Genomic DNA, 18355 nt, shown 5'->3' with positions numbered 1-18355 from the left:
ACCTGGCGGTTAATGACTAGTGTTTTCTTTATGACAATTGTGTGGCAACTAACAATTTGACGCAGCAGTGAGAACCTAAGGTAGACTGTCTAATTTTTCCATCTGACAGCCGTGGAAAGTGTGAAATGCGGAGTTTATACGTGACAGCTGTGTGTGTGTGTGTGTGTGTGTGTGTGTGTGTGTGTGTGTGTGTGTGGACAAGCATTGGTTGAAAGCGCCATCTAGTGCCTCCGGCCTCTGCTACACTGACATCATAAGTCCCGATAAGGAAATCCGCCGTGATTTGGAGAGGAGTGGGACTTTTCCCTCCTTCCTCTTGCCTGACAATTGGATGTTGTGGTTGAGGGTGGAGGAACTGGAGCAGAGTGCGCAAAGGTGTGCGAGCGTGTATCGTGCGCTCCTCGGCTGTGTTTGTGGACCTGACTGGGATGTAAAGACTGGATCGCAGTGCGGTTTACTGGGACTCAGATTCACAGGAGAAAATTATGAGTGGTAAGTCAACATTTAAGATTAAAGTAACAGATTTTTAGTCGCTGTTTAGCGTAATTTTTAGCTTGATTAGCTTGAACGGTGTTACTAGTAACAGGTTACCAGACTTTTCTAGCAATCATTAACCGAATAAACAGGTGTTACCGGGCAGCAGGAGTGTGCTCCTGTTACTGGGTTATTATCAGTGGTACGCTTTTATGTCTGATTTCTGTAAACAAGCATAACAACTGCTGAAGTAGTAACAGCTGCAGTGACAGTCTCTGCAAGTTTATTATTCTCATTATTTATTTATTTTTGATTTTTTTTTAAGGCCAGTTTCTTGCAACAAAATAATTTCAGACCATGGTGATTTTTGAACACTTCTAGTATATTTTTACTCATTTCAAATACAAACTAAGGATTTCCCCAAAGTCCGACAGAGTCACTCCTTATTGCTTTATGTTTTAATCGGAAAACTGAAAATGGTTACAGCAGTTTAAAAAATATGCAAACATAAATGGAAATACACTATAAGGCAAAAACGGAGTCTGTATAATTATAACATACTTGAAAGTCAATATTTGTTATGACCACCTTTAATCTTTTAGTCAGATTTCTTGACATTTCTTTAAGTTCTTCAAGAATAATTCTCCAGACTAATCCAGACTCAACAGTGTGTTTTTCTATCCATTTACACTTTTACTGTATTGGCAGTCTGTTTGGCATCATTTATTGTTGCCAAAAAATGAAATTGTTTCTAATCAAATGCTTCCAGATAGTACTCCACTATTCTGCATTCATAATTCTATCAATTCAGGGAGGATCACCACTGACTGACAGAGTCTCCACCGTGTTTTACTGATAGATTTATAAACTCACTTTTGTACCTCTTTCCTGATCTTCTCCAAACTTACAGACGATTAGCCAAAAATTTCTAACTTGGATACATCACTTCATAAGACCTGCTTTCATTGCAGTTCTTCTGTAATTTGGCTACCTCGGCCTTTATTCCCCTTCATTAAGAATGACTTTGTTACAGTAAGCCTTCTACTGAGATCATTTTTGGTTAGGCTTCAGCGGTCTGTTACAGTCCATGGAGCAACGGAAGGGCCAGTTGCATCTTTCAGGTCCTGTGTCGGGACTTTTAACAACAGGACTTCCAGGTACTGTTTATCTGCTTTAAATGGTTTTGTAGGCCCGCCAGTTTTTCTTTTTTTATCTACTTCTGAAGTTTTTTATGGACACACTGCACACCACACACAGCACATACTGCCGAGATATCCCAAGTTTCCTAATGGCTCTTTAGCTCTTTAGAGTACTACTACTTGGCTGTCAGACTGTGTTGTCTTTTTGTCTTAGACATTTTCCATAGATTCAAAAAACAAATGGGAACAAATGATGTGGGACATGCTTCTAGTAAAAAGTGCCTTAAGATACAACTTTAAATTGGCTCTTTGCCGAATTTTCTTTTATCTGTAGACACAACAAACACTGTTTCATCCCTCGAGTTAGCCTGAATGCTTCGAAGGTCAGTGCTAAGCAGCTTAACAAACAAAAAAAATATTCCCCTGAAAATTGTCAGGTACAAACACTGGACTGAAAACAAGTGGGAAAAGCAGCCAAAGAAAGAAAGAAAAACTTTGAAAAAGCTTCAGAAAGCTTCAAGAAATATTGATCAAGACTGCTTTTTATATTTACAGGAAAGTCTGACTCCTTGCAAAATATAAAAAATCAGGGTTGACTCAAGACTTTTGCACTTTACAGAAGGTGTGGGGGTGTATCGCATTTCCAAAACAAACAATAAGTGAAATTTACTGAAAGATATGGAGATGAACCCTGTGATAAACAGGTTTCAAGCATAATCTTCTCATTGAACCAAACGATACTTAATTTTATCTTATCGGTGTTACTGTGTGCCGCTGTTTTTATTTACTCTGAATATAAAACAGGTCTTTGGTTAGCAGTGCAGATGAACTACTTCCTACAGCTAATGACTATCCAGTATTTGTTTTCCTTGAGTGTAAGGAGTTGCTTCGTAATCCCATGAAAACAGATCAGCCAAGCCTGCCTCAACCTGCCTGTTACCTCAGACTGCTTTGATCACCTGCACAGAGTGGCAGGAACTCCCATTATCACTCAGGCATCAATATGGGAAAAATAATCTCTTTTTTGTAATGGATCAGTTTGTTTGCCTTCCTGGAAATATAAACCCCACTATATTTGCCCCCCAACAAAAATGACATATGTCTGCGATCCATGCAGCTTTTGGGGGCCTTACGGTATATTTTCGTACTTTATAGTTCACTGATAACTGAATCACCGCCCTTTATGTTGTCTCTTCTTTAATATGGAGGAATTCTGTGTGACAGTTTCTATTCACTTTCTCCCCTTGTCTCGTGAAGTGAATCAAGCTGAGAAAGCTTTTGTCTGTGGTCCCCTGGAGTGTTTGTTGATGTGCAATATGAGTCACACCTATCTTTGCATTCCTGTCCTCTGAGCCCATGATTCGGAGTCCTCCCTGCTACTTCAACAGCAGACCCTTTGCTCTACAACAATTTAACTACTTCTGATTTGTTATATTGAAGTTCCTGTTCACTTACTTCATCAAATCAGTTTCTCTTTGTCTCTTTAGTCTTTTTTTGGAGACTCAGTTCCACAACAGACCTGTCAGGCTGTTTTGTAGTGAGTAGACTCCTCTAAGTAAAGGAGCCCCATTTCATTTCCTCGCTATGCAGCAGATTAATCCAGTAATCCTACCAGGATTTATAGCCTTTCAGTGTTAGGCACAGCGAATTATGGCATGAAATTATATTAAACTTGCTCTCAAAAGGTTTTTGTTATTATTATTTGTTAAAAAACAGATAGTTACTGTTTAGAAAGCGCATAAATGACACAATGTTTGACCTACTTTGATGTTTAAAGGAATTCAGATAAGAGGGGTCAGACAAAAACAAATTCACAAAGGAATTCTGCTTGGGAAAATATTTAGTCTGGGAGTGGACATAGGGCATGTCTGGAAATCTGGCTCGTAAAGTTGAAGTGGGACATGAGCAAGGCCCGAGGCAACAAGCATATTTTCGGTAAATGGAAAAAAACATGAACTAAGGGACATTGTTTTATCTTTCCAGACCAGGCTCTTTGCTGAACTGATACGTTTTTTGGTCGTGCGCAGGTGTCACCGTCTGGATGGAGGAGGACGACGACATCGCTCAGGAGGAATCACAAGCTTCTCCCTCGTGGTCAGAGGAGCGCTGCGAGGAGCTGTGGGACCGCGTGGAGGGAGTACGGCACAAGCTCACGCGGATCCTCAACCCGGCAAAACTCACGCCGTACCTGCGCCAGTGCAAGGTCATCGACGAGCAGGATGAAGATGAGGTGCTCAACTCCACGCAGTACCCCCTGCGCATCAGCAAAGCTGGTGAGAGGAAGAAGAGCTCGGCTGAAAAGTCAAATCAGTGATCAGCACCTACAGATTTATAGAGACATGAGGAAAAGATGGTGCTTCAGAACGATACGAACATGCCATACCACAGGGGTTCAGAAGTGCTGTAGCTTTCAACAGTGCACTCACCCACCAAAACCATCAGCGTACATCCTCCGCAGTCAGTGCGACGCCCAATAACAAGATATGGGTCACATCCCACACTTCCTAGTTTTCTTTCTTAATCCGCTTGTACAGACTTGTACTGCCACAGCTGAAAGTGCAGTAATCCAAGCTTTAGTCACAACCAGCAATGGTCTACTACAGTTCATGGGAGTGTAACATAACACTGGGCCTTTCTCCGTTGCTCAGAGAATTTGGCCTGCTCATTTGGCCCGTTAAATGATTGTAACTGAAATATAAATAAACACATTTAAAGTCTCAGTGCGAGCGACGCCTTGAGGAAATGATTCATAAATTGTCATTTTCAGGTTTTCTTTAGAGTCAAAGTGACATCTGTGCTTCAGCATCGTTTCAATGGTGTCAGAGCACTGAAATTTAAGCAAACACGTGATTACTCATTTGACGCTGAGCTGCAGTCTTAAAAGACTACAAGAAGTGGGTTCTTTGGTGAAACTTCAAAATGATAAACATTAGATGTGAATGTTTGTCTAACAGTTCATCAGTCAGAAACAGGAAAACTGAATAAATGCTCCAGTGAGAGAAAAGAGCAGGAACTTCATTGCTAAGTCGAGGCAGGCAGAGAGAAGGATGAGGATAAAGATGAAAGGTATGTTGTAAATGAAGAGACACTGAAGGCAAACACCTGGTCCAACCCCCGGAGAATTTTGTTGTTTCAGTCTTTTATCATTGTCGTGTTTGAAATACCAACAGCATGTAACTACAGAGGTAATGACACATACATCAAAGAGGTAGCATTCTTGTGCTGAGACTCTTTAATCTGTTAGTTAAACGTGCTGCTTTACCCTAACCTGACCTTTTGTCATTGCACCTATCTTTCAGCATTGTCACTGTATAATGTCATGCAACGGAAAGTAAATTATTCCACACTTGCAGTGTTACTCACCTTATGTTTTCTGTTCCCTATTTGTCACAAAAAGGCCGTTTGCTGGACATCCTGCGCGGTCAGGGCCAGCGAGGTCTTCAGGCCTTCATGGAGTCACTGGAGTTTTACCATCCAGAGCAGTACACACAGCTGACCGGGCAACAGCCAACACACCGATGCTCCCTCATACTAGGCAAGCAGAGATTTTTTTGTGGATAGAAAGAAGAATGGCATAGTAGGGGGACTTAACCATCAATTAACCTTAAATTAAAACTTTAAAGTTAAAGTAACTCAGGCTTAAGAAAAATCCCCCAAAGCATTTACGTGACATGGAAAATGTTCCATGTATGGGGATATTCTAGATTTCATGATGAACTTATACACTCAAATTACTGTGGGTGTGTTTTTCTTAATGCATTTTAGCTTAATTCACTATAAATTTTAAAAACAACTGAGTGTTTGTGAAGACTACTAAAGTATTTTGATGATTACATTTAAGAATTTAAGGTTTATACTTAGGCAGTACAATGGTTAGTCTGTCACGTCACAGTCATTCAGTCCCAAGTGTTAACCCACTTATGTTCTACCCGTGATGCATGGGTACTCTGAGTTTCTCCCACAGTCCAAAAACATGCACATTGGGCTGAATGATGATTCTAAACTGTGACTTTGAACTTTAATGGTTGTCTATCTCTCTCTGTTAGCCCTGTGACAGACAGATGTACCTGACATCTAACCCCTATGGCAGCCAGGAACCTATCCCAGCTGTCATAGGGGTTCTCACAGTGGTGCTATGACAGGATAATAACATCGATGGTTGAATACACTCATTTTCACATAATTCAGCTCTGGACTGCAAAAACTAGCCTAGCCCAAAGTGATGAGTTCGATGAGTTCTTCTTTACTGACAACCAAATTAAAGCCAAGACATTTAAATTTAAAAGGGGCCGTATGTGAATCTTAACCGCAAACACATCTAATTTACTTTCATTGCTGACGAACAGAAATGGTTAACAAATAACTGGAACATAAGCGCTTTCTTTGAAAGTGAGCATATGATTATTTTACAAAGCTATTATGTTGCCCAAGAGCAGAGAAAAGAGTGAACACATTTGCACATTTGGCATTAATGTTCTCTTGCGTGCCATTTACTGACAGCCACAACACATAAACATGTATTTGTCCTTTCTCCCCACACATTAAAGCCAGTTTCTCTGGCTCACAATTCAGTTTACAATTTCCATTGATTCACAATACCCTCCTTCCATGATAATGACCTCCACGTGTGATTCTCTTTCTACGCAGATGAGGAAGGTCCAGAGGGTTTGACTCAGTTTCTGCTGCTGGAGGTGCGTAAACTGAGGGAGCAGCTTCGAAACAGCCGCATGTGCGAACGGCGCATGTCTCAGCGCTGCCGGATGGCGGAGGAGGAGCGAAGCCGCGCTGAGCGTAAAGCTCAGGAGTTACGCCATGACAAACTACAGCTGGAAAGGTTTGGGCTTTTCTAGTTTCCAGTTTCTTCCTTTAAAGCTTTTCTGTCAAAGAATCAAATATGTCATAGAAACCTGTAAATTCACATGGGGTGAATTTACAAGGTGACATTAATAATCCACAAAGGCTGTCAGAGCTACAGGGGTCAGGGCACCATTGTTCCCGCCTACTTTCCCTCTACTTTATATCCCAGTGGGAAGAAACCTGATGTGCTGCTACAGCGTTGGCTCCAGAATGTGTTTCTCTGTCATTAAACAACTTTTGAACAATAAAAAAACACTTTTAAGAACATTTCATGTTACTTTCTTCAAACTGTTTTACTCTCATTCTGCAGAAATCATTTTAAACACTGAGAAAAACAAAAAAAATAAACATGTTGGTTGTGGTGGCATCTTCCTCTGAAACACCATCTCTCCACGAGTCTTCCTCCACTACATCTATGAGCTTCCTCTGTGGACTTCCTCTTGTCCTCCAGCCTGGCACCTCCAGCCTGTGACTTTGTCTTTGCACCACTTAATCTGGTCTGTCCACCTGATGTTCATTTCTAATCTTGTCCATCCTGCTCACTCCAAATTCAAATCTCAACATCTTCACCTCTGCCAATTCCAGAGTTATCTAAAATTGTTGAGCCACGAAAATTCATCTTTACATTTGTAGAAAAACAAGTTGGTAACAAAAAGTGAAAATGTTTGATCTGGATGGTTTTTGATCTCAAGGCTGCGTCAAGACTGGGAGTTAGCCAGTCGAGAGCTGGGAAAGCTGAAAGACCGACACCTGGAGCAGGCTGTGAAGTACTCCAGAGCCTTGGAGGATCAAGGCAAAGCCTCAACCAGAGAGAGAGAACTGCTGAGTCAGGTCAGTTGGTTTGGGTGAAAGAAAAATATATTTTTATATTAATGTTAGTTCTCTTGCATTTTGCATCTGTTTGATTTCACTTTTAAGCTGCTGTTTTAGGTGCTCCATGTCAGCCAGAAAGAGCTTTGTTTGCTTTGATACGACTTCGATACCTCTTGCTGCCATGCATATAACAGAAACAAGCGCTGTTCTCGGAAGTTATGTGGTGTCTGAAGGCATAAAAAAAGGAACAAATAAAAGCACCTGAGGCAACGAAACTTCTTTGGATGGCACGCAGCAAAAGAGATAAATGAAGCGGCTCGAGCCAGCAGGGGCAGATGTTATCAGCCACCCCAGGATTTGTTACAACATGTTGACAGAACCACTGAGGAATGAGCCAGCTGGCTGTAAAAATAAGGCGATATTAATAGCTGCAAGTCAGTGTATGATCTACAGTCTATCTATGATCTTTAAAATCCTATATTTTTATTAGAATAGTTTGAAATCATCATTATTTAGCCCTGGGTTTTTTCTTATTATTTTAAGTCCAAAATGGCAAAACCAAGAGAGGTCCACCCACCCTATAGCCCTTCCTGTCATCTTCTGAAGAGCCATAGTGGACCAGTTGACACCTTATCACGAGTCCCAGCCTCTGAATTCAGATTACTGAAAGATTTTCACAGAAACGTAAACTCTGAAAGAAGCAACTTGTGGAATTCTCTTTGGTTTTTGCATTTAAATGTTCCACCTTAAAGCTTTAAGCTCATTTCCAGCTGTTTACTGAAAGTCATTCTTATCTCAAAGTGGGATCTTTTTGCCAGCGGCTGCTGTCTACTGTCTAAAATGAGCCATTTAAGGTTTCTCTCCTTTGAAGGCCACACACCATTTAAGCCACTTTACTTCTGTTTGCTGTCCCTCGTAAACACAGAGTTTGTTTAGCGGTGGGTGGGGCTTCAGTGCTCCCAGCCTGATCTGTGTGACCATATTAGGGATGCCCGCTTTGACCGACATCATGCTGACCTAAAAGCAGCAACGACTATTTTAAGAACCAAGTGGTTAAAACATTTCAGTGACATCATTCCCTTTTTAATTTTTTTAATTCTCAGTTAGGTCACATCGTTATCTATTTCCCTTCCTGTTTTCCATCCTTCGTGGCTAGATGCCCCACATTATCGTTCTTGATACCCGTTTTTAAATAGCCAATCACCCTGCCTCATATACACACCTCCACCTTTGCACTGCCAATATCATCTTGCATTATATTCATTTTGTCTTCTTTGTGACTTTCCTTGGGTCTCACCTTTTGAACTGGTTGTGGATTACGAGTGTAACAAGTCCCCTTAATGGATAATATTTGTAGACTTAGAGATACTGCTATCAGTGGGACCTTTGTGTTATTGTTCACATATTTGCCTGAAAAACAAAAGATCCCTGGTTCAATATCAGGGGAAAAAACATTTGTCGTGGTAACCCACTGTCAATAAAGGAGCAGCTGATATTAGCTCCTGATATTAAAATATAAAAGAGTCCCACACTAGCAGGTTATTGATATGCTTATTATTTGCTTGTTCTCCATACATGCAGGTAGAGGAGCTTAAGTCCAGGCTGGCAGCAGCAGAGAAAAAAACAAGTGGTGCCCCTGATGCCTCTAAAGCTGTAACTGGTTCTACACCTGCTCTACCAGAAAACCTGCCTAAGAAAACTGAGACTACAGAAAGTCAGATGAAGAACTCGATCCCACCCACTGGAGTCGTTGTATGTTTTTGATTGCATATTGTGTATCATCTGAAATCATGTTTTTTAAGCTGTTATCATTCTTTGTTGTATTTTTTTTTATCTGTGTTCATTTTGTTTTGGTTCACCTCAGGCTCTGATGGATATCCTGAAGCAGGACCGCAGGGAGGCTGCCGAGCAGAGACAGGAGTTCTGCGATATCATCACCAAACTACAGAGCGAGCTCCAAAACACTGAAGAGCAAAGGGACAAGGTGAGAGGTTGTCTGCCATCATATTATATAATACATTATAACATTATAATGACCTTTTCCTTCATGATACTTTCTTTTCTGGACTGTACTTGCAGTTGGAGTCTCAGTGCGAACAGCTACAGCTGAAGGTGAGGACTCTCCAGCTGGACTGGGAGACAGAGCAGAAGAGGAGTGTGTCCTATTTCAACCAAATCATGGAGCTGGAAAAGGAGAGAGACCAGGTTAGTGAGAGCACACTGTCTAACCACAAAGAGTTCATCAGTCACTTTAGCTGCTCTGGCTTATTCTCGCACATCACCAACCTATTCACTTTCTGCACTTCTGTCCTCTCATCTCAAGGCCCTGCGCAGTCGAGACAGCCTGCAGCTTGAGTACACCGACTGTCTGCTGGATAAGAACCGTCTGCGTAAACGCATTGCTGAGCTGCAGGCCAACCTGGAGCAGCAGCAGAGAGAGCTGGACAAAGAGAGGGAGAGGAGCCAGGAGAAAATGGAGCCAAACAGCTCCTGCCTGCACTGTGTGAGTTCAAACACTAAGTCATGAGGGCAGCGCTCACCTTCCCCTGCCTTCTACAGAAACTTTTTAATGCAAATGTTGTCCTCCATCTCTGCCCCCCAGTCCCACCTGTCTCTGTGTAGTGAGGAACAGTGCTTTGGCCCCTGCTGTTCCCCCGGCCTGGATCTGAGCCCGCAGCCGAGAAGAACCAATCTGTTACTAAGAAAGGTCAGTGCTGCAGTTAATACCAGTAGTTTAGTTATTATGATGAGAATGACAATAACAACAGAATCACAACTGCCCTGTTTGATTAAATTAAGATCAGAAGGAATCGAAACAGGCCTTACTGACCTAACTGCTGTGTAATCACCACTTCATTTTATATCATAGGAATTCCCACAGGATAAAAACTTGTTTTTTCATGCTGTTTGTGTGCTATGCAGAGAATGTATCTTTCTGACTGAAACATTTCACTGCAGCTAGACAAGGCAAGGGGTCCTATTATGAGCAGGAAATGTTGCAATGCATTCTTGTGCAACTCTTTGCATGTTCGTGCCTGTACCTTACATCTCATTATCTGCGAGCTCATACTCTGTTGAGCATCTTTTCTGTGTCACAGGTGCCCTCTAGTGGCCCAGCCAATGAAAACTCAGAGGGTAAGTCAACCACACTGGCAGCTGGATGATGCTTATCTAGTGTTTCTTTGTGCAATCCTTTTGCTTTTGTACTTTTCATTTACACAAAGTAGGAAGGTCGGTGGGGGATTTCATCACAAGTGTTTTAGGTTAAAGTAAACGGTGTTTTTCTGCTGATTCACAGATTCTGGTTCAAACTCAGAGGAGAACCTCTTGCTGTCAGTGAGTATCAAAGCCCTGCTTATAATAAAAATAATAAAAATAAGATTCTAAAGATCTGCATCTTTATGTTTACCTCCTCACCCTCAGACAGAAACCAATGAAAAGGAAATAAACCGCCTTTCCACATTCCCCTTTCCTCCTTGCATGAACTCCATCAACCGTCGAGTCAACACAGAGTGAGTTCATATATTTTTCACCCTGCAATTTTCCCCGTTATTCTCACGTTGATTACCATTTTCCTCGTTTTGCTTCCACAAAGGTTTGACTTGGACTCATGGGGCAGTGATGAGAATGACAACATTCCAGGTACATTTGACTCTTTGCATTTACAACCATTTTTTTTTTAATCAATGTGTTGGTGATTAATCATGTTCAATCTAATAATAACAAAAATGTAAGTGTACATTAAAAGGCTCTCTGGTGTTTTCAGGTGAGCAGAGTGAGCCTTCTTTGTCAGATTCGTGGAGCTCCTTGCAGTCTCATTTTTTCCCCCCTGACCTGGTCAACCTGCCCATAGTCTCTGCACAGCAGCCCAGTCCCAAAGTGCCCAGGTACAAACTTACAGCTTTGATGCCTGTCACTGAAACCAGTAAAAGCTCTGTTAAACTGTCATTTTTCCTCCTTAATTACAAGTAATATTAATTTCTGCAGGGCAATCTCTTAATCTTCGTAGGTGAGAATGATGGTCCTAAAAGGTCCTAACATTAACATTAGTATAGAAGAGCATTAACATTTCTTTTGTCAGAGGTACGTTGTGGGTATTAGGCCACAGACCATTACACAACTCAAAAATAACTTTATTTATTGTAAACAAACAGGCGAGAACAAACCAACAGAGCTAAGAAAAAAAAAAGGAAGAGCAGATGTCAATCTACAGCTTCAAAGGAAAAAATCTTTCCAGCACATGAAGTAAAATTTTCAAATTTAAACAATTAAAGAAAAAAACTTCATGGTTTAAATGTTTAGATGTCTTTAAAATGTATCTGGTTTGTCCTTCATTTTATTTTCTCCTGGTGGATTATTATTATTATTATTGTTATTATTATCATTATTATTATTGTTATTGTTATTATTATTATATATTATTATTATTATTATTATCTTTTTGGTATTAAAAAATGGAGTTCATTACATAATTACTGTATGATAAAAATTTAAACAGTTTTGAATGTGATTAATATTATATAAGTGCAATTTTCTGTCATAGTGTACAACATAATGTAAAGAGCACAAAAGTGGCACCAAAGCAAAGTGAATGCCGTCACAGACTAGTGTTATGTAATTTCATCCTTACTGCTTCTGACGGTCTTCTGCCATCTCTCAGGAACCTACACTGCTCACCATCTCCAAGTCCCCCAACCTCTCCAAAGCACAGGAGACCAAGTCTTGCCGATGACATCACCATCATTGGAGGAAGCCAAACGGGGATATTTGTCAGCCATGTGAGAGCAGGTTCCCCAGCTGAACAATGTGGACTGAAGGAGGGCAGCGAGCTGCTGGAGGTTGGCGTCTGCATATGCGATTAAATCATATATGAGCACTTTTAATGTGTGCATGTGGAAATACGTGTACCACAAGGACAAGTGTGTGCCTTTGCTTCTATGAAAATGAGGCTGCAGAATGACATGCAGTTTTTGTCCTGTTGTTTTTAGCTGGAGCAAGTCCTGTTTGGTGGGGGAAGTGTGCTGCTGAGTCAGTGCACTGCTGAGGTGGCCCACTTTTCTCTGCAGTGGTGGACCGAGCCGTCAACACTTAAATTCCAGAGCAACCCAGAGGGTGAGTCTGTTACTTCAGAGGTTTGAAAAATTCATATGAGGCCGGTCAGTCTGCTCTTGAAATCTCCCCTCGTGGTGCAGAAAGGTGACGCTAAGGTGCCCCCTCTCATGCTTTCTCATCCTCAGGGTACTCAAACCTGTCCTCGCAGGTTTCATCGCCAACTTTTTTGGGTCCTGACTCTTTCTATGTGCGTGTTAATCTCAGCATGGAGCCTCATGGTGACCCGCCATCTTTGGGTGTTTCTTGTGATGACATTATACATGTCACAGATACAAGGTACAATGGAAAATACCAATGGCGCTGCTCCCTGGTGGACCCGAGCACAGCCAAGCATTTGCAGACAGGATCCATGCCCAACTACAACCGGTATGTCAGTCAGACTTTGACGTGACTTTGCTTTATTATTATTTTAAAGGCACAATTCAGTCCTGAAAGTTCCACAAGGCCAGTGTTATTTAGTTCAAGTACATATAAGAGAAGGTAGATATATTTACAAAACTGGCGAATAAATTTAGATTGATAACAAAATAGCTGTGTGACTAGTGTAAATAACTAAGAATATATCGACTTCTCTTTCAGGGCTCAACAGTTGTTACTCATAAGGTTACGAAAAATGTCAGTGGAGCAAAAGGACTCTAAGAAGAAGATGGTAAGTTGATGCATATTTAAATTACATGATCAGCATGCACAACGGCTGTGGTGCCTCATATTACAGTTTTTGCCCGTTTCCTCATTGGAAGATGTATATTTTTCTTTGCGTAGTTCTTAAAGAAAACATCAGGCCGTGTACGATTGGTCAAAGCGGTGGATCCAAACTGCCGTGGGATTGGTTCCACACAACAGGTCCTTTACACGCTCAGCAAACGTAAGTTGAAGCCCTGTCGCTCCCTCAATGAAATAGCATGTTTGTGTCATAAATGAATTGTTTGTGTATGTGCACACTTTGTGTTGATGTATTTGTACTTGTTTTTGCCATGTCAGGCCATGAGGACCACTTAATCCCTTACAGTTTAGTACAGTCAGTGCAGGTTCAGACCAAGCGGCCAGTCATCTTCTCACCGTCTCTGCTGTCCCGTGGTCTGATAGAGAAGCTCCTGCAACCAGCACAGTCTGGATTAAAGTTTAACACCTGCCAGCCAGGTATCTGTGCAACACACAGACCTATCCACGCACAGTGACCCAACAGTGCACAAAGTTTGGTGCTGATTTGTTGATCATACATTAAATATTTTCAGAGCCCATTCCAGCTTCAGAGAGACAAGACAAGAGAATATTCTTGTTGGATTCTTGCAGTCCAGAGAAGGCCCTTGGCATAAGGCTGCAGTCAATACAGGATGTCATCAGCCAGGTAAGGTCAGCGGTGTTTTCTGGGGGTGTGGTTTTCAAAAAGAAGCTTTTGCTTTGCCTGACGAAAATGCAAAAATGTCACCACATTTTGCTTTACAACCATCCTACTAAATGTCTTCCTCAAGGACAATGAAGAATGCTGTTTTTAGGACGATTAAGTAACCAATAAAAGTCAATTACCGACAATCGCGGGGAGAAATTTCCACAGGACTCTGAAATCCTTTAAAAAACTAGGCTCAGTTAGCATGTTAAATGTTAAAGTTCATGAGAGCATGATTTAAAAAAGACTAAACAAGGATGGCTTGTTGTATGACAGCATACATACGGAGATGTTTGGTCATAATGGAAGGCACCACGTTTGTAGAAAACCAAACACAGCGAGTTTTGCAATGGCCCAGGCAAAGTCCTGACCCAACCTGATGGAAATGGTGTGTTGGGACCTTAAACGAGCTGTAGATAAACAGATGCCATCTCTTTGTCTCAGGATAAACACTGCCTGCTCGAGCTGGGCTTGTCCAGTGTTGAAGGCTTATTGAGACTTGGGATTTACCCCATCGTCATCCATATTCGCCCCAAGAACAAAAAACACAAGAAGCTGAGGTAAGTGCACACACGGGCAGTTTTCAGTTCAGTGCTACAGTAAGTTCTGGTCTCACCATAGCAGCACTACTGTACTTTATCCAAGCTTTGTATGTATTTAATGGCAATCCACTTTGTGGAGTAAGGAGCGTTTAACTTCTCTAGAGTGATTATTTCTTACCTTGAAATTAGAGCTGGGCGATAGAACGATAACGATATGTATCGCGATATAACTTTTACTCGATAGAGAAATTAAGCTATCGCGATAGACCTCGCCGCTCTTGTCCGCTTAAAAAAAAAAAAAAAAAAAAAAAGATCAGCCAATCCAAATTCAGTAGCGCAGAGCTGAACCAATCACAGCCGCAGCGTCACGTCGCGTGACTTGTTACGTACAGCACAAGTGCCAAGCCGCACGTGTGTTTGTTTGGGAAGCAGCCAGCAGGTAATGGAGCCAGCGCATAATGGAGGAAATGAGTGTGCCGACTAGAAAAATCAACCGAGCGTGACCGAAGAGAAAACAGACGATGGTTCCAATGCCGGAGAGATTGTCGAACGGAAGAGCCAAAGAAGTTCCGTAGTGTGAAGGTATTTCGGCTATTTCAAGTCTGACAAAAAACAGAGTAGCGTGCACTGTAAATTGTGCCGAAAGCAAGTCTGGAAATACAATAAACTGGTGCATGCGTCACACTGTGCGCCACGTTATTGTTTCGGTGAAATGAATTTCTACAATACTGTTACTGTTAATTCTACTCTCTGCAGTGTTTAAATGCTTACATATACACACAGTTACTGTCCCTCCACACATACGACTCGGTTCTGCTTCTATGCCGCAGCTTTGTTTACTTTTTCCCACCGAGGCTTCTAGACTTCTGATTGGCCAACATTTCTGCACGGTTAGGAATCTAGCTCCACCTGCTGCTTTGGCATGTTCATAGCAGCGTTTTCCTTCATTTCTGCCTTTATGTGCGGACGGGATTATTTTTTAAAACGAAAACGGAAAATCTCAGTTTTCAAAAATACCCGTGTACGTGTGGACGTAGCCTCAGTCTCTGACTGGAAGCGCTAATTCGTCATTCGGCTTTTGTCAGACTAAAGTAACTGTTAAAACTGTTTGAAAAGCTAAGCTATACAACAAGGAGAGATTGAGAATTTCCTTTTAGTTCTCAGTTTATTTGATATTGACAAAAGTTAGTCAGTTTTGTCTGTTCTTCTGTAAAACAAACTAAGATTTATTTTTAGAATTAATATTTTGTTTCTAAGTGGAATTGACAATTTAGTTTGTTTCATTTGTTCTATTTTGAAACTTAAACGCTTTAGCGGCTGCCTTTTGTGTAGTTTGCAATATTTGCCTTTATTTATCTGAAAAAGTCTCATGTTCCTTAAGTACATCTACCCTGTTGAACTTATTATGGGAAATAAATATTTAAAAACAAGCTGCTGATTATTTCACATTTTACTTGTGAGCAACGGCACATTTAAATCTTACAAATATAGTTATTTGGCTTATATCGTGATAGATATCGTTATCGCCTGAAATGAAAAAAACATATCGTGATATGAAAAAATCTCATATCGCCCAGCTCTACTTGAAATACATATATTTGGAAAAGTCATGTCTTAGATACTCGGTGATTATTTATCCATCACTTGAAACAGAAAGTTTTTTCCACGTTGTGGGGAGGACAGTGTGATGGAGGAGCTGTGCCACGCCGAGGAGCTGCAGCTGGAGACACTGCCCATGCTTCACTACACCCTGGAGCCCAACACCTGGAGCTGCACTGATGAGCTGCTGGCTGCTTTACGTACCAACATCCACAGCCAGCAGAGGGCGATGGTCTGGGTTGAACTGGATAGGCTGCAGTAGAAGAGAGAGAGAGAATGTGTGTGGTACCATGTATGACTAGTGCATGTGCCAGTATCTACTAAGAATTTCAAAGGAGCCCACACTAGGCTTGTGTACATACATTTTAACATAATTTTGAAATTCTCATAATTATAGGTCTCTATAATAGCCAAGCTGGACTGGCTAGAATAAATAAAAAAAACTGCAACTTATTTGAGCCGCACAAGGAAGGTACATGTAAGTACAAATGTACTTACCTCATTAAAACTGCAATCTTCCCTTCAACTTACCACACCTAAGGTTTTATTATTATACTTCTGTACTTCAAAACTATATTCAATAACACAAGGAGCCTACTTTTTGGTATTTAGGCCACGGGTCATTTAATTATGTTTTAAGTGAAAAGCTGAAGCTGTGAGAATATTAAGTGTGACAGATGTTGTAGGTTAAGGGAACTGAAGCTTTTTTTCATTCTGTGCATTATAGATCTAGGCCAGTGTTTGTTTGGACAGTTACATTTTATGTCAGCCTGTTTTCTTCAGCTTTTTTCATTTGAAGTGAAATAATGAACGCTCCATTAAGGTGTCGAGTTTAGACGGAGTGGATTCATTATTGTATTTCAATCTGAATGTACTGCAAACTGAACTGAATGCAAAGCAAAGAGCCTGAAACAATAGGTTTAGCTGCTCAAATGTCTTCTTTTTTCTTTTTTTTTTTTTTTTTTTTTTGTGTCCCGTTTGGATCTTTAGCTGTCAGAATTGTTGTCTTGAGGCCAAGAAAGATGCCAAGCGGATTTATTTTACCAAGTGGATCATCATGGCCTTGCCATATTGGTCCATTTGATTGACCTTTATTATAATTATGAATTTATTTTATTTTCACCGTGGCTCAGGGGGTTGGGAATCGCATCTGTAACCGGAAGGTCGCCGGTTCGATCCCTGGGCTCTCTGTCCGGGTCGTTGTGTCCTTGGGCAAGACACTTTACCCTACTTGCCTACTGGTGTTGGCCAGAGGGGCCGATGGTGCGATATGGCAGCCTCGCTTCTGTCAGTCTGCCCCAGGGCAGCTGTGGCTACAACTGTAGCTTGCTTCCACCAGTGTGTGAATGTGAGAGTGAATGAATAGTGGAATTGTAAAGCGCTTTGAGGTTCTCGAAAAGCGCTACATAAATGCAATCCATTATTATTATTATTATTATGCACAACCAAATACTCGGCACTCATCCAACGTGTAGACAGACACAAATAGACACTGCACAGACAGTCGCACTCCCCAAACATACTCTATATCCCAGGTCCAGGTACCCCCGCCCTCAGAGGGGCAAGCCGCACCTAGACCCAGGACATGTAACCCTTCTCTCTGGGGTGGAGGCAAGCGGACCACCTCCTTATCTGCAGTAGCAGGGAGGCCCCGCATCCCAGACCCCAGTCTGACGGCCAGCACCTCCTCCCAGCCCCCCAGCCCTGACGGCTAACAGAACCGGGGTGAGGAAGACCTCAAACCTCCCTACGCCCGCTCATATGTAGTGTTGCTGTGTGCTGTTCTAAAGTGCATTTAAAACTCAGGAGAGCATGGTACTAGCTTCCTCTCAGAGAGCAGCACAGCTCTTCCTGAAAACCCTTAGTGTCTAAATGCATTTAAAATTGAGGGTAGGGCACCAGCGCCAAAGGTGGGCTGGAGTACACCGACCATCCTCTGGATGCTGTAAAACGTGCCCACCCCCAAGGCCCTATATGTATGTGTTATGTGAGAGTGTGAGTAATGTGGATGTCTAGGTTGCCGAATAAAATTGAGGCACAGGCGGCCAGAAGGGGACAGAGGGGGAGTGCCTCCCCTGCACCCTGGTGACATACCTGCACCCCAAGCCATGCGTGTGTGGGTGGGTGTGGTAGAGCGGGAATAGGGAGGCAGCTGAGGATGGGGAGGGAAGAAAGGGAGGGGCAAGCGGCCCCTCCCTGGGGCCAGCTCCCCTGCTGACCCCAGTAGGCACCCCCACACTCTGGAACCCACCAGGGCAAGGGGGCCCAGGCCCATCCGGACCGGGGCCCGCAGCAGCAGCACCGCCCAGCCCCACAGAGTCCGGGGCAGCCCACCCGACTCCACCCCAGAGAAAACTGCACCCACCCCATCATCCAATCATCTCCCAAACTACACAAGACAATAGACACCCAGGTTGAGTTCATTCTCCACC

General features: G+C 42.2%; 1 protein-coding gene and 1 long non-coding RNA gene across 2 annotated transcripts; one reads left to right on the top strand and one right to left on the bottom strand.

Moving 5' to 3' along the window:
• The first annotated feature begins 341 nt into the window (after window positions 1–341).
• Window positions 342–17039, top strand: LOC146710910 (caspase recruitment domain-containing protein 10). The gene is made up of 24 exons (XM_085453588.1): window positions 342–492; window positions 3641–3886; window positions 5011–5148; window positions 6261–6447; window positions 7163–7301; window positions 8865–9035; window positions 9148–9267; window positions 9363–9488; window positions 9607–9786; window positions 9886–9990; window positions 10382–10418; window positions 10582–10619; window positions 10707–10795; window positions 10879–10925; window positions 11050–11170; window positions 11944–12121; window positions 12272–12395; window positions 12521–12761; window positions 12975–13044; window positions 13158–13260; window positions 13377–13535; window positions 13631–13743; window positions 14227–14342; window positions 15978–17039. Exons 1-24 carry the CDS (start codon window positions 486–488, stop codon window positions 16183–16185), a joined length of 3063 nt encoding a protein of 1020 aa, XP_085309714.1. The 5' UTR covers window positions 342–485; the 3' UTR covers window positions 16186–17039.
• Window positions 3820–15291, bottom strand: LOC146710911 (uncharacterized). Its single transcript, XR_014920051.1, has 8 exons — window positions 15096–15291; window positions 9824–9981; window positions 9570–9723; window positions 9321–9467; window positions 9143–9247; window positions 4977–5144; window positions 4040–4163; window positions 3820–3883 (listed from the first exon to the last, which is right to left on the bottom strand). It is a non-coding gene; the product is annotated as an uncharacterized LOC146710911 (long non-coding RNA).
• Window positions 17040–18355: the final 1316 nt, after the last annotated feature.

Source organism: Copadichromis virginalis, linkage group LG4 (genome assembly GCF_057382275.1).
Source record: "Copadichromis virginalis isolate Kocher_CV1m ecotype Utaka linkage group LG4, C_Virginalis_male_GT1.1, whole genome shotgun sequence".
NCBI classification, from domain to species: Eukaryota; Metazoa; Chordata; class Actinopteri; order Cichliformes; family Cichlidae; genus Copadichromis; species Copadichromis virginalis.
This window is presented reverse-complemented; position numbering and strand designations above follow the sequence as displayed.